The 14,522-nt window shown below is 28.2% G+C and overlaps 1 protein-coding gene across 1 annotated transcript in view; it reads left to right on the forward strand.

The window, feature by feature from the left end:
• Positions 1 to 14,522, forward strand: part of LOC145844666 (myosin light chain kinase, smooth muscle-like) — a 47,416-nt gene that overhangs the window by 6,146 nt on the left and 26,748 nt on the right. Inside the window, exons 4-10 of the mRNA XM_082952074.1 lie at positions 2,178 to 2,410; positions 2,723 to 3,010; positions 3,202 to 3,438; positions 5,182 to 5,362; positions 5,429 to 5,532; positions 7,123 to 7,259; positions 11,330 to 11,489. Of these exons, the coding sequence (XP_082808200.1) occupies positions 2,178 to 2,410; positions 2,723 to 3,010; positions 3,202 to 3,438; positions 5,182 to 5,362; positions 5,429 to 5,532; positions 7,123 to 7,259; positions 11,330 to 11,489 (1,340 nt within the window). The remainder of the gene's footprint in view (positions 1 to 2,177; positions 2,411 to 2,722; positions 3,011 to 3,201; positions 3,439 to 5,181; positions 5,363 to 5,428; positions 5,533 to 7,122; positions 7,260 to 11,329; positions 11,490 to 14,522) is intronic.

Consider the following 14,522-nt stretch of genomic DNA (forward strand, 5'->3'; position numbering starts at 1 on the left):
CCAAATATAGAAAAATACTAGTACTTACTCAAACTTGTTTGAAATTTTTCATATTTTACAAAAAGTAGCAATTACGTCGGTTGATGATTCACCAAACTGGCGTTTAACATTCGTGGCTCCAAGTATACGCGTGTCTGTCAAAACTTCTACACTTTCCTCAAAAACAAAAGACACGGTCTAGACATGCAAGTCAAGAAAATTTCAACAAAACTGCAGTTGACAGAATAACGTCTGATTTGTCAAAAAAAATAAATATTTTACTTTGGACCAGCTGGCATACGAGTGCAAATATTTTGAGTGCTTCGAATAAATTTCTTAAGTGATTTTTGACTTGATAAGAACTTTATTGAACTTGTACCTTGGTAAGCGTGTTATCATTAAAATGATTGACCCTCACAAATAAATTAGTCTAGACTTTGAAATTTGTTGAACGTTTCATATCTGATTTATAGTCTTTTAATGAGTTTAGGAATCGCATAGTTGCGGTCGTTTCTCAATTAGAAGTTACTGCGTCATTACTGCAAAAGAATTTGTTAGGAATGTTAATCATGTTTAATGTGCTCTAGTGAAGGTTTTAAATATTTTAAATATTTATACGATTTTGACACTAATTAAAAGCAATAAAGGTTAGTAGCATATTTATGCTCACATTTGTCTCACTTGTTATATAAGTTATTTCGAAAAATTATTTTATTCAGAAAAAAAAAAAACCAACTACACTTAAAACATGAAACTTTACCCGAACTCCTTATAAATAGCTCAACTACTTAAGTTTGCGTAAAAACTCCAAGCTATTTTTCCAGCATGTTTAACAACACTGAAATATTCATTTTTGCGTCACAAAACTCGTTGTCCGCACGCTACAAAATTTTCAGAAAAACTTGCGAAAATATCAGAAAGTTATTTGAAAAAATCCATATTTGTCGGTGAATATAAAATACTTGATCACGGAAAATATTTGTTGTATTCTTGAGGTTTCCGTAGCCACCTGTGTATGTAACCGCAATTTAATTTGTTTGCATCGTTATTGATTATCCTTGTGTGGTTTGGATTAGATGATAAATTTATACTTCCTATGTATATATATTATTAGAGTTTATTATGAAATTCTTCTACAACTGTTTTCATAACTAATTAATGTTGTAAAATTCATTACGATAGTTTAATCTATCATTTTGTGGCTTGAACTTTATTATTTGTAAATGTTTTAGAATACCTTGAACTTTTTTGAAAGGCTTTCAAAAATTTGACAAATGATTCTATTATTATTTCTATTACTTATTAGTCATGTTAAATTTTTGTATTTGTAGTTGTAGTAAGTTAAACAATACAAAGTAGATTATTAAAAAAATTATAAAAATAAACTTTATTTAACTCTTAACACTACTTGTTATCAAATATAATAGTAATTTAAAGTTTTAGATCGAAAAGTTTTTTTAAGTTTTATAAATCATAGAAATGAAAAAAAAATTCAAACAAACTTTTTGCCGGTATACAGTAAAAACAAGCTTTTGATATTTAAATAAACTTCTTTTATGATTTTTTAAAGCAATAAAGCTTCTGGTATAACAGTTCAGATTTCTTAATTATTTTATTCCCGCACTTTTTATACGGTTAATCAGTTTAAAAATTGCAAACAGTTCGATGTTACTTGTTTTTACATAAAATCACCAAATAAAAACTTGTTATATATTTAAGTATACTTTAAACTTTTATTTTTATAAATAAAACAACTCTAAAGTAAAGTGTTGAACCTTAACCATATAGTTTATTTTCTACACCATAAAATAATGTAAACAAAAATTGAACAACTTTTAATTTTACTTCACCAGTAAATTGCTTTCAATATTATACGTTGTAATTAAATTTTAAGTTCTAAATTGGAAAAAAAACGTTATTCTTCAATTCTACATAATTTTTTAATAATACATTGTTCCTCCACCTAAAATGCACCGTTTTACCAAAAATAAAAAACAAACAACAACTTAAATTGATATAAGTTATATATAAACCTTTATTTAACTTATTTTTAAATAATATTTATCAAATAAAAGAGTCTCATTTCATTTTGCCAAACTCCAAATAGGTTGCCATCATTATTATACTTGTGTACATTGTGCATTGTGCATCATATACATTATCATAAGTTCTGTTTTCAAACAACAAAATTTCCCCAGCCTGCACCTGAAATGCACGCTTCTCGGCCACCCGAAACCCACTGTGACGTGGGAGAAGGACGGGGAGCTGGTGGACGAGAGCAGGACGGAGGGACACATCAGGACGGCGATAGAAGGCAACAACTACATGCTCGACATCGACGAGGTCAACGAGAATGACGGGGGTAAGTTCGCTGTGACTGCCAGGAACTCGTTGGGTAAACAGATGGCTTCAGTGATCGTCACAATAGTCGGTGAGTGACTTCATAGTTGAACAGTTTGTTGACGTTATAGTTTTGGTGACGTCATAACTGTAAACACTTTGTCGCTGTTCAAGTTTAAGGAAACTGTTTTTTGCAGTTTTGAATTAATCTAAATCTATTAATTTGATCTCTAAAATATCTAGCATTTTCTTTATTGATAAACAAACTATACAATAGCCGTATTTAACGCAGAACTTAAGTAATAGTAGTATAATAAAGAGCTTAAATTAAGTCACAAAGTTTTAATATACAATCCCAATTATTAACTTTATTAGAATTAACAAAAATATCATTTTTTTGCAGACGGTAACGGCAACGTTCAGAAGACGAACGGAAAGGAAGACCTGGCCACCAAAATGAAGAAGCTGACCATCCCCGAGGGCAAGGTCGCCACGGAAACCAGCAAGATCCCCGCCTCCCCAACCGGGTCCGTTTCCTCTCAATTTTCAGTTCAATCGAAACAGTCCACGGTGTCGTCGAGGTCCAACCTGTCCAACAGAAGCGAAGACAGGGGTTCTGACAGGGAGTCCGTTAAAAAGGTCGTCGCTCCCAGCATCACAAGAAGACTTTCCAGCACGCAAATAGTTGAAGGTTTCACTTTTTATTCAAATTCGCTTTTTTAAGTTTAAAAACTAAGATAAATGTTTGTTCTCACAGTAAATTAAAATACTGTGCAGTTTTGATCATATTTGAGACATAACAACAATAAACTAATCTTATCGTAGATTATTTCTGACAAAGTTAACCTAAAACTCAACTATGACGTCACAAAAACCGCACAGGCGACGAGCTGCTCCTCCAGTGCGTGATAACCGGCGACCCGGAACCGTCCCTGCAGTGGATGAGGAACGGGAGCGTGCTGCAGATGGGCAGGGAGGAGGGAATATTCACCAGTTTCCGGGAGGGGGTGGCCCGGTTGAGGTTGAGGGACGTCGGGGTCGGTGACGGGGGCGAGTACATGTGTGTTGCCAGGAACAAGGGGGGACAGGTGAAGTGCACGTCCAGGGTCACCGTTAAAGGTTGGTCATTAAGTCGATGAAAGTGGTGTATTTAAAAAAAAATAGTCGATAAGTGCGGTGTTTATAAGAATGGTTGTATTTTAATTGTATTTTGTTATTAAACTAACTATTTTACTGTAGTTTTTTTTTTTCAATGTCGTTTTGTCAACCTGATTTATAATTAACATATTTCTTATATTTGAGAGTTTCCTCACTCAGTAAATTGGCTGTTAAGAGTTTTTGTACATTTCATTCTTTAGTACAAAAATAACATTCTCTTACTTATTTTGAAAATATTTTTTCCAAGCTTTTCGTATGTATTAATTATTTTAGCTTTTAAAAGTTCATCAGAGATTTTATAGGACTAAAACGTTCTTTAAAGAATTAAAGTTGACCGAGTATCAATAGTTATTTGTTTAAAAGTATTTAAGTAATAACTTTGTTTAACTCATTGGTAATAACTACATTTGGTTAAAATGTTTAGACTTTTTCCAAGGATTAACGCTTGAAATATTTTATCTTTTCTGGTAAATCGCGGTAAAAATTTGATTAGTTCAGTTTTGTAGACGAAATTAAAACAGCTTAATTACTTTTCAAAAATACTTTTAAGCATCGAGTGAATATAAAATATAAAAAAAACAGGCTAATAAAGTCAAAGAAAAAAAGTTTACTTTGTTTCGTAATTGTACTTTGAAGTTTCATAATACAAGACTTACCAGTTTTTGTGAAGAAAAGTTTACAAACTTGAAATATTCACAGTTCGTGCAATTAGCAGCATTAAAGATATTTTTCAATAACAATTTATCCGCATCATAAGAAATTATCTGTTGAGATATTCCGAGATTATGACAATAAAGGCGCGGCGTTAGTAATTGATCTTCCCAAAAATGATGAAAGTTTTCAAATCATCTTGGCATTAAGTTAAACAATAATTTCAAGTGTAAATTCCTCAGATACTTCAACGAAATCTGACTTAACACCTTTGAAATATTTTTAAAGGAACATCTGTGGAAATGAAAAAGATTTCACTGTTTTGTTGTCTGTTCAAATATGCAGAACCTTATAGTTTGTTTACACCATAAACTTTACAGTTGCAAATTGCAGGTTTTACTTAAACAAGCTTTTGAGTAAAAACCTGTAAATTTTCAGTAGTTTAAATTCGTATTAAATGAAACAAAAAGTGACATAGAAGCTTTTTTTTACTATTGGACAGAAAAAAAGACAATTTTATAATACAAGCTAATCACTTTAAAAGTGCTTCAAAAATGTGATAGGTGCTAAAAAAATAACTGATTTTAAAGCAAATACTTGATGAGATAGCAGCAATTTTATTTGATATTTATGAATTTATTGGCTATTCAATTAGCCGAAAATTTTGTGTAAACAAATGTCGGCGACACAAACTAAACAAGCAAAATAATAAAAGGTCATTTACGTAGACGAGGTATTTAAAAGCAGAAACTTCTTTTTTTACATTATGAATATGACTTTAAAACTAAACTGTTATTACTAATGTGAGCAAACTAAACTGAATAGTTTTTCAAATGTGCCGAAAAGTATAAACTTACGATGTTAAAACTTCCGTTTGTTTTTTTGTATCACTTGAAAAAACATCTTGAAAAATAATTTGAGCACACATTAGTTATTCATTATATCATATCATTAACACTTATAAACTTTTTACTTATAACCAACTTATATAAAAAAATTTATGAAAAATAAGATATAGTTGAACTAATTATTTTATTAACTTCCCCAAAACAGCAAAAGCAGTTAACAAAGCGCCGAGGTTCCTGAAGAAACTGAGTGACGTCAGAGTGACTGAAGGGGAATCCCTCAAGTTGGAAGTTGTCGTTGAGGGAATACCCGAAGCTGAAATAATGTGGACGTGCGATGGAATGGAAGTCCCGGATGCTGATTGCTCATTTGTTAATAACACCGCCAGGTTTAAAGCAATAACAATTTAATTTCAATCATACATTCTTGTATTTAAAACTTATCTTTCAAACAGATTGGTAATACACCAAATAAAGATGAAGCACACTGGGCAGTACATGTGCAGTGCGAGCAACTCTGCAGGGGAAGACAGTTTAGCGTGCAGGGTGAGGGTCAAAGGTAAGAAAAGTTTTATTCAAAAACATACAGGTAGTATGTCAATAGTTTGGCTCACAGGGTCAGAGTTAAGAAAGTTTGTTATGCAATCTTTTGCGTTGTAATTATATGTTTCTTTTTTGAAAAATTAGGAGTTTTTTCGTAATAAAAAACGAAATTTACTTCGAAAATTTTAAAGGTTTATTTTAGACCTAAAATAGCCTAAAACTCTGGATAGAAAAGATAAAGACTCATGCTTAAGTTACTATTAAATAGATTAGGTTTTTATCACTTTAAAACTGCTTAAAAAAACTTCTTATCGTCAACAGATTAAAAGATTGTGAGCATTTAGTTGTAAAATTTATATAAAAATTAAGCTTACACCAAGATTTTTCATAAAATAAATTAGCAATAAGAAATTGATATCTTGTTAAACTTTATCTGCGTTAAAACTTTTAAAGAACTTTAAAACTTACATAAAACAACAACCCGTGAAAAAGCCAAATAAATAACTCTTGAAAATCTATACATTAGCGACATTGCATAACACTAATGACGTTTTAAACCATAAATGACCAAGAATTACACTTAAAGTGACATTGAGTACATCGGTGACATTTTACTTGTATTCGTTTAAGTGACACTGATGACTTTTAAAAGACAGGCTTAGCATTCATTAGCAACTTTATCAGATCAAAACTTTATTCGCTGCCCGGAAGTTGACCACAAACTTTCAGTTAGAATTTTGACTGCTTATCTTGGTTTGATATGAAGTTTTATCTTAACTTTTGTAGGTTGATAATCGTAAGGTTTAAAACTCAAGTGGTGTTAATAATTAATTTTTAAAAAGTTTAAAGTTAGTTTAGTTACCGTTTAGTTTAGTTGATAGCAATAAGCTTTAGATTCGTTTTATGATTTATTTAAGTTTTGAATAAAGGGAAAAAAAGAGTACATGTTAAAATTTATCTTTCATGATAAAGTGTTTCGCAGGCTTAAAATAATTACTAGTTAATAGCTTAATGCATTAATACTTCTACAAATGTGTTTAAATTTAAAGGATTATCATAAATTCTTCAGGCTAAAATTCAGTAAACCATTAAACTTTTAAAACCAATTGAGTCCAAGTAATCTGATTATAAATTTAGATATCTGTTTAATGAAATTTTGACTAAACAAGCTCAAATTTTGTTTTACTGAAAATTTCAATTACACGGTTTCTTATTTCCCTTTTTCTACATTTTGCAAAAAATCTTGGCAAAAAGTTAATCTAAGTTCATACCAAATTAAATTATTACACAATTACTATTTGAAATTTGTTGATTTTTAAACACGTAAGATTAACCGGTATTTCTTGAGCTTACTATAGAAATCACTTAGATATAAAACATTCTACACATGCCTATACTAACTTTTTCATAGTTACAGTTATTCACAGCACAATAGTTGAAGTTACTAAAAACTTTTAAACTTACGGGATACGGGATTGAAAAAAAAATTAAAACTATACTAATACTCAAGGTATTGTTTTGTACTAAAACTAAAAAATAAGCGAGTTTTATGATCAAAAGCCACACAAAAGCAAAAACACCGATTTATCAAAAATTTATTTCACAGAGAGGGTCCTTAGCATCAAACCAGAGTTCACGTCCGGTCTTAGTGACGTCACAATACGGAAAGACGGGACCTTGAGGTTGAAGTGCATGGTTACAAGTGTTCCTGAACCCACAATCGAGTGGTTCTGCAATAATGAGGTAGTTAGAGTAAAAATAAAAGTTTTGATATTTACAACAAGCACAATAAAATGATGAAAAATAACTTGTAGTAAAACATGAAAGTTTCGTTCCAATAATGAATAAATTTCATGACTTTCAAGGCATGATTGAAGTACAGTTGAACAGTACGACTTAGTATTATATTTTATAAAAAAAAAACATAACAAAAAATGTTCTTTTTTAAAAATGTTGCATCTATTTGTTTAACTGATTTTGAAAACCAAATTTGGTTTTGTTGTGTTTAAATATTTGTAAAAACCATCGAAAATTCATACTTAAAGCGATCAAGAATTTAAACAATGGCTCAGGTGTGTAACTTTAAAGTAAAGTAAGTCTTAAAAAGTATTGAAGGATAATATAATATTGAAACCAAGTTTTGACGTAAAGGTGATAGAAAAAACAGTTTTTGTTAAGTACAAACTGAAACAAGAGTGCTTATAAGTCAATACGAAAATTACGAGAATTACCGTATTTGCAACATAAAACTTAAATAAGCAGCATAAAACTTCCTCCACACTCACCTCTCACATAGACGAGAAAGTTTTGTCACGGTCGAACGCGTTCACATACAAAATACTGCATACACCAAGGCACGTGGCAGAATGAGTGCATTTCTGTTCAACATTTGCAGAAGTTTTCACTTCTTTCAATATTTGCAGTTCTTTCAATGTTGCATTCGTTTTAGTATCTTCCTGGGTTGCAGAAGTTTTCAATCCTTTTAAAATATGCATACATTTTCCTTTTCTTCAGATCGCGTTTATTTCCTGTCGTTAAAAATTGCTATTTTCTACCTTTTCGAGATTGCATAAATTCTATATATTTTTAAGAGTACAGAGATTTTTCAATGCTTTTAAGTTGTATTTTTCTCGGTTATTTTCAAAAATTTTCATACATTTTTAATTCTTTTTAAAATGCATATATTTTATATTTTTGAAACATTAGACACTTTTTCCGTTTTTTTTGAAATTTGCACGAGTAAAAAAGAAAAAAAATACGTTTTCCATTTTTACAAAATCGCAAAATTTTTCTACTTTTTAAGATTGCTTACTTTTCCAGATCTTTTAAGATTAAAAATATTTTAAAGTTTTTTCAAGATTTCATAATTTTTTTTATTATTTTTGTAAACTTTCATAAGATTTTAAAATTTCAAAAATGCACACATATTCACTTTTTTAAAGAATGCATGCAGTTCAACTACCACTTCACTGCATTGTTATCCACATAGTTGCATTAACCTCACAAAATATTTGCGTGAACGGCATTAAGGTGTTGAAGTTGATATTCGATATTTGTATATTGAATGCGATATGGTGTGATTGCCACTTTTCAGCATACCTTTTGTTATCAAGTGAATAATCAAGTTAGATATTTTTTCATGATCGATTTAAGCTCATCTAAGCCGTTTGGTATTTCTATTTATTTTTTTTTAAATCGAGGTAAACTTGAGATGTTTATGACCGGATTACGGTGGTTAATATATGTAGGTTTACAATATACAGTCAAACTGCATAGGAATTTTCAACAAAAAAGTATACCTAGATTGCAGGTATCTTTTTATTTTCTATAAAATTTCTACAAAAAATTGTTTATTACTTAAATTTTAAATATAAACTCTTAAAATATGTTTTTTAATTATTGTACTTTAATGTTTCAGACTATAAATGTAAGAGTAAATTAAAATAAAGTTAGCTTTTACTGTAAAAAATATCTATTTTTTCGTATTAAGTAAACTCTTTCAGCTTTAGTACTACTTTTAGTATTATAACTTGGTTTTACAAATATTTTAAAATGAAACTAGTATAATAAAAAGTATAAATTGTAAAATTTATCATAACATTATATAGTACTTTTTCCATAAGTATTTATCATAGGATTATAATACTTATATGTCATTGAAATTAGAAATTGATAATTTAACAACTTTATAGACAACCGTTTATAACATTTATCTTAAACTTTCATTTAATTTAAAGAAAACTGAATTAACCTTAAATACATTTTTTGTACTAATTTTGGTCAAGATATATCTTTTTAAATTATATTGTGGTTTTAAAATTACTACAGTTTCATAAATTATACCATTTTTATTTAGAACTTAAAGCTTTTGACAAGATTAACATCTTTGTATGTGTTATGAAAATTAGAAAATTATTTTAAAGTAATTTTCAATTCGATAATGTACGATTTTCTATAATTTTAAACAGTAAAAGATGCCAATTATATATTTTTTTATGTTTCTAAACCGTCAAATCTATGTTTTGTGATTTTGCATAAAAAATATTTTGAAAACTTAGTTAAAACAAGTAATAGAAATATACTGAAAGCAAAAGTTTTAGGGTTTGATTTTTACTCGTAAGTCATGGTTATATGCGGTAGTTGTATTTTAATTAAAAAGTGGTTTTAAGTTATGAACACCTGAACACTCATATCAAATTTTTGATTAAAAAATTATTATTAAAACCTTAATAAAAGACAAAAAAGTGCTCAAAAAGTTTGGTACTAGGACCTGGTGCACGAAGAACCTTTTAGTCATCGAGTCGTACACAACGGATACCTTTTAACGTCTTGTCCAGGACAATAAACTTCATACATAACTAAAAAGACTAAAAACTTTTAGATTTATAAACGATTCTTACGCAAGTTTAGGGCATTTAAGTCTAGCAGATATTTATAAGTATGCTGAAGTACGAATTTATCTAAAACTTTTTTTTTCTTTATACACCTATTAATTGTAAAGTAATTTCTAGTTTTTTCAGTGTATTCAATAAAGTCTTTTAGTTTTGAATAATACTTTTTAAGTTTAATATTATAAATAAGAGTCCAGGAAAATACAATAGTTAAGTTTTAAAACAATAAAAACATTTTTGGCATACAAGTAAATCTAAAATAAATTAAATAAAAATCCATTCTGAAATTTAATACTCTGAACAAGCGTTATTGTATACTTTTAATTTTCCACAATTTTCTCTTAAAGGTTATTATGGTTGCAAACGAGTGGTGTTTAAGGTTTTTATTTGCACAGACAGCAATTTTTTTCATGTAAAACCAAAGTTTTAAAAGTTATCTAATACAAGTAGTGAACGACAGCTTTTGTTCATAATTATGGTGTTGAGAAAATTAAGAAAAAGTGTCAAAAATGTCAAAGAAATTTATGCTGAAATTTTATAAGTTAAACAACAGTTAAGTAGATTTCTATTCAAGTTTTTCATGTGAAAATGATTTTATATAAGAAGAATGCAGATTTTTGATTTCATTTAAAACCACGCCACGGTGAGTTTTTATAAAGCAGTGAGATTAAAACAACACTGAAAAATGTTTGCATTCGTTCAAGTTCGTTCAATATTTGCACGATTTCACTTAAATATACATGTGTTGTTTAATTTGTAAATTATTATTTACAAAAACTCTGCAATTGTTCTTGGAAATTTCTTTTTACAACTGTTGTATATGCTTATGTTCATTGACCTTATATAGTTGTTTAGTAGTTGTTACATGGTGTCTTTTAAGTTTGAAGTTTTAATATCATTCAAGTTCGTAAAACAGTTAAAAAAATTAAGTGTTATCAAATTCTGTTTACATATCTTTTAGTTTTAAAGTGAATAAAAGTAAACTCGATTTTGCTCTAGTTAGTTATATACACAAAAAAAAAATATAGCGTTACAAATTCAAAACTTACATCTGTATATTTAAATTTAATTTGCAAATTTTAATTTTTTTTAGCTGGTCCTTAAATTTAAGTTAACATACAGTTACAATTAAAAAAATTAAAGCACTTAAAGAAAAAAAATCAGTTAGGATTATTTCAAAAGATTTGATTATAAAACTATATTAGGGTAAATAACTTTTGAACACACAAAAAAAGATAAATAAAATACAATATATTATAAACATTTATTGCATAAAGTTATAACTTTTCATTCAAAAATTTATAAGACCTGTTCATTAAACTTTCAACTTTTAATATGAAAACCTTTTTAAACAATAAATTAAAACAAAACAAATAAAAAAATTGAGAGAACTCTCAAACGATAGAAATATTTTCGTCACAGTTGATTGACGACGAGTACGAGGGAGTTGTGAGAGAATACACGGACGGAATGGCGACATTGGTGCTGGAAAAGGTGCAGGTGGACGACAGTGGTCAGTTTGTGTGCAGGGCAACCAATCAGGAAGGGCAGGACGAAACCAAGTGTCACGTCACTGTAGAAGGTAAATTCCCTTTTGTGAAATATTTTAATATTATAAAGGTAGTTTCCCTGTTGTGAAATACTCAAGTTGTTTTATGTAAGGATCATTGTATAGTTATTAGGATAAAACCAAGCGTTTCTTCAGCGTGCAAGGTAAATTATGATTTTAAAAAAATTATCTGTTAGAGTAATTGTCCTTTTATGAAATATTTAAGCTGTTTTATGTCAAAATCATGTTTTGGTTATTGATTTTAATATAGTTAAGGTAGTACTTTGTATTTTAGTGTTTAGCTGAAGCAAGACTTATAGTGTCCGATTTGTGAAAGTTTTATTCTTATACTTATATAGATTTAATTAAAGGTATTATTTATACTAATAATATTCAAAAGTTATGTTTGATAATATATGAAAACATTTTAAAAATCGAAAACTTTATTTTTAAATCTTTAGATTGAGTAATAATTTTTGGTACCTACCTTTCTTTTGTGAATAATAATAATAATCAAACTGCTTCAGGTTCTTAGAAGTATTTTAGTTTTTAAAAAATACTTTTCAACGATTTTGTCAAAACTAAATTTAAATGTGTTATTTAATTTAGTAAACAATTAGTTCTTACAGGACAATTTTTTTTATGTAATTTTTTTTACAAAAATCCTTATCATTACTTTTCACTAGAAGTAATTTTAGGTTCTTTTAGATAATGCTAAATGCTGTTTTGAATTCCTCCAATAAGACTCTTATACTTTTAGTACGAGTATTTTAGCTTTAAAAAATATTTTAATATTTCCCTGAGTAAGTTCCCCAAGTATTTGCGGTAATTTGATTTTAAATACTGTTAAAGTATTTTTTCTATGTAATTTTTTGTTCGTAAACTTTACATTTTGTTGTGTGAGGTGATTTCCACAGCTCTTTAATGTCAAATGTCTCTTTTACAAGTTTATTTGGACGTTATGCAACTTTAAATGTAACTTTACATGATTATTTCTTGTTTTACAACTTTTAAGACTGTATGCTTACTTTTTATAGATTTATTACGTTTAAAAGATAGTTTTTAATTTGATATATATATATAAAATAAGTTCTATAATCGATTCTTTTTAAATACACTGTAAAAGTGCTTTACTGAAAGTTTAAAATGAGATTACAGAAGATTCGTTACAACTTTAATATTCAAATTGTTTATTGTTTAATTATTTCAACTATAATGGGGTAAAGTAATAGAATTAATTTTAACTGTAAAGTTTTTATTTAATGGCAATTGGTTTTAAAATGATATAGATGCAAAAACTTTACAATTTAATACTTCAAAACTATACGGGGGTTCTCAGTGTTCCAAGTAACGTAATCATTAAGATTAATGCGTTTTCATATTTCTTCAAACAATTCTCCTTGTAAAGTGAATTAAACCAAACTTTAATCCCTGATGCCATCATGTTTTTGACATGCACGTCAATTTAAACACTCGATATCAGTTTACAAAACAATAGCGGTTCACCAAAGCTAATTACTATAATCTTCTTCAGCGAACCTACCGGATGCAGAATGTTGTTGTTTTGAGTTTATTTTATATTTTATTGTTTATTCACCTACCGTCTGTGAGAATGTATTACCTGAATATATTGTTGCCCTTTGTTTGTGTTTGAACATCGGCCAAAGTCATTAATCTTACTTAAAACCGCCTTTTATTATTGTATTTTTAAATTTATTACAAACACAATGGCTCTTAGTCCTTATATAGAAATATGGATACAAATTAACAGAAGTCTGTGGTTATAAGTTGTTGTTATTTTTTTACAAAATATACTGTACATCTTTAAAAAGCACTTTTTAATAATAACGTCTACTAGAGTTCTTTATTAAAAAAACAATGATTTTATTATAGTCATTAAGTTAAGATAGAAGACTAATTTGAGTATGCTATTTATATGTAAACACTATTAGACTAATTTGAGTATACTATTTATATGTAAATACTATTTTAAATGCTAATAAAACCTTAAGCTAAAGTTGTAGCAAAGTTATATGAAACCTTGGTTGTTATGCTTAGGTAATTAATAAAACAGTTTTTTGAGTTAGCGTTAAGTAATTTTTGAGTTTATATACACTTTCATAATTTTTGTTTGAACTATTATTAAATTTAAATTACGAAATTTTAAAGTATTTAAACTACCAAGCATATCATTAAATTTCTACAATTGTTGTTTGCAATATTTTGACCACTCTTTAAAAACGTGAGACAAGGAACCTTTATTTTTTGTTTTGTATAAATAAGATTATAGCTTAATTATTTCCGTCTTTTAGAGATTTAGGTCGTAATTTGGAAGAAATTGCGTCAATAATCACAAAATATCTGTACAAAAATTTTAAAAAGATTAAAAAGTGTCTGTTTTGTATTTAAAGACTATTTGCTTCTAAAATGAGCGAAAAAAAAAACCATAATGATTTGAAAAACAGTAAGTTGAATTCAATTTTTTCGAAAAATTAAAATAAAGTACTGATAAGGACTTGAAAATTTCGAAAACAAATTGAAAACACGTAACCAAGCTTATTAAACTTAATACACATCGATCAAAGAAGCTAAAGAAACTTTAAAAATTTAAGTCAAAAGTTTGAGATTTAAAACTATTACTGAATATTTCGAATTCAATATACATACATCATTCAAAGAAGCCAAAAAGTAATTTAGGTTTCAAAAAGTTATCTTAAAACTTTAACTTTGAGACCCGAATACATCTTAATGCATTTAATTAAATAAAATCTAATAAAATTCAACCTCGAAGCGTGATGAATTTGTTATGAAAATAATGAAGTAAGTGCTCGCGGTGCAACAATAGAGGCCATTGTAAATTTGTTGATGTGCTCGCTTCATTGTCTTCTATATTATTGTAACGACAACAAAAACCAGCTTCAAACATTTTGGTTGTGTAGAAAAAAAAATCATATTGGTGCTTTTTTTGACATTTCTTTAATAAAAACACAGTGGTTATTATGATCGAAATTAAGTAAAAATATTAAAACTTGGGTTAAGCTGTTTGGTGTTATTTTGGTTAAACTT

This window comes from Thalia democratica, chromosome 9 (assembly GCF_965202585.1).
Source record: "Thalia democratica chromosome 9, ktThaDemo2.hap1.1, whole genome shotgun sequence".
Lineage (NCBI taxonomy): Eukaryota > Metazoa > Chordata > Thaliacea > Salpida > Salpidae > Thalia > Thalia democratica.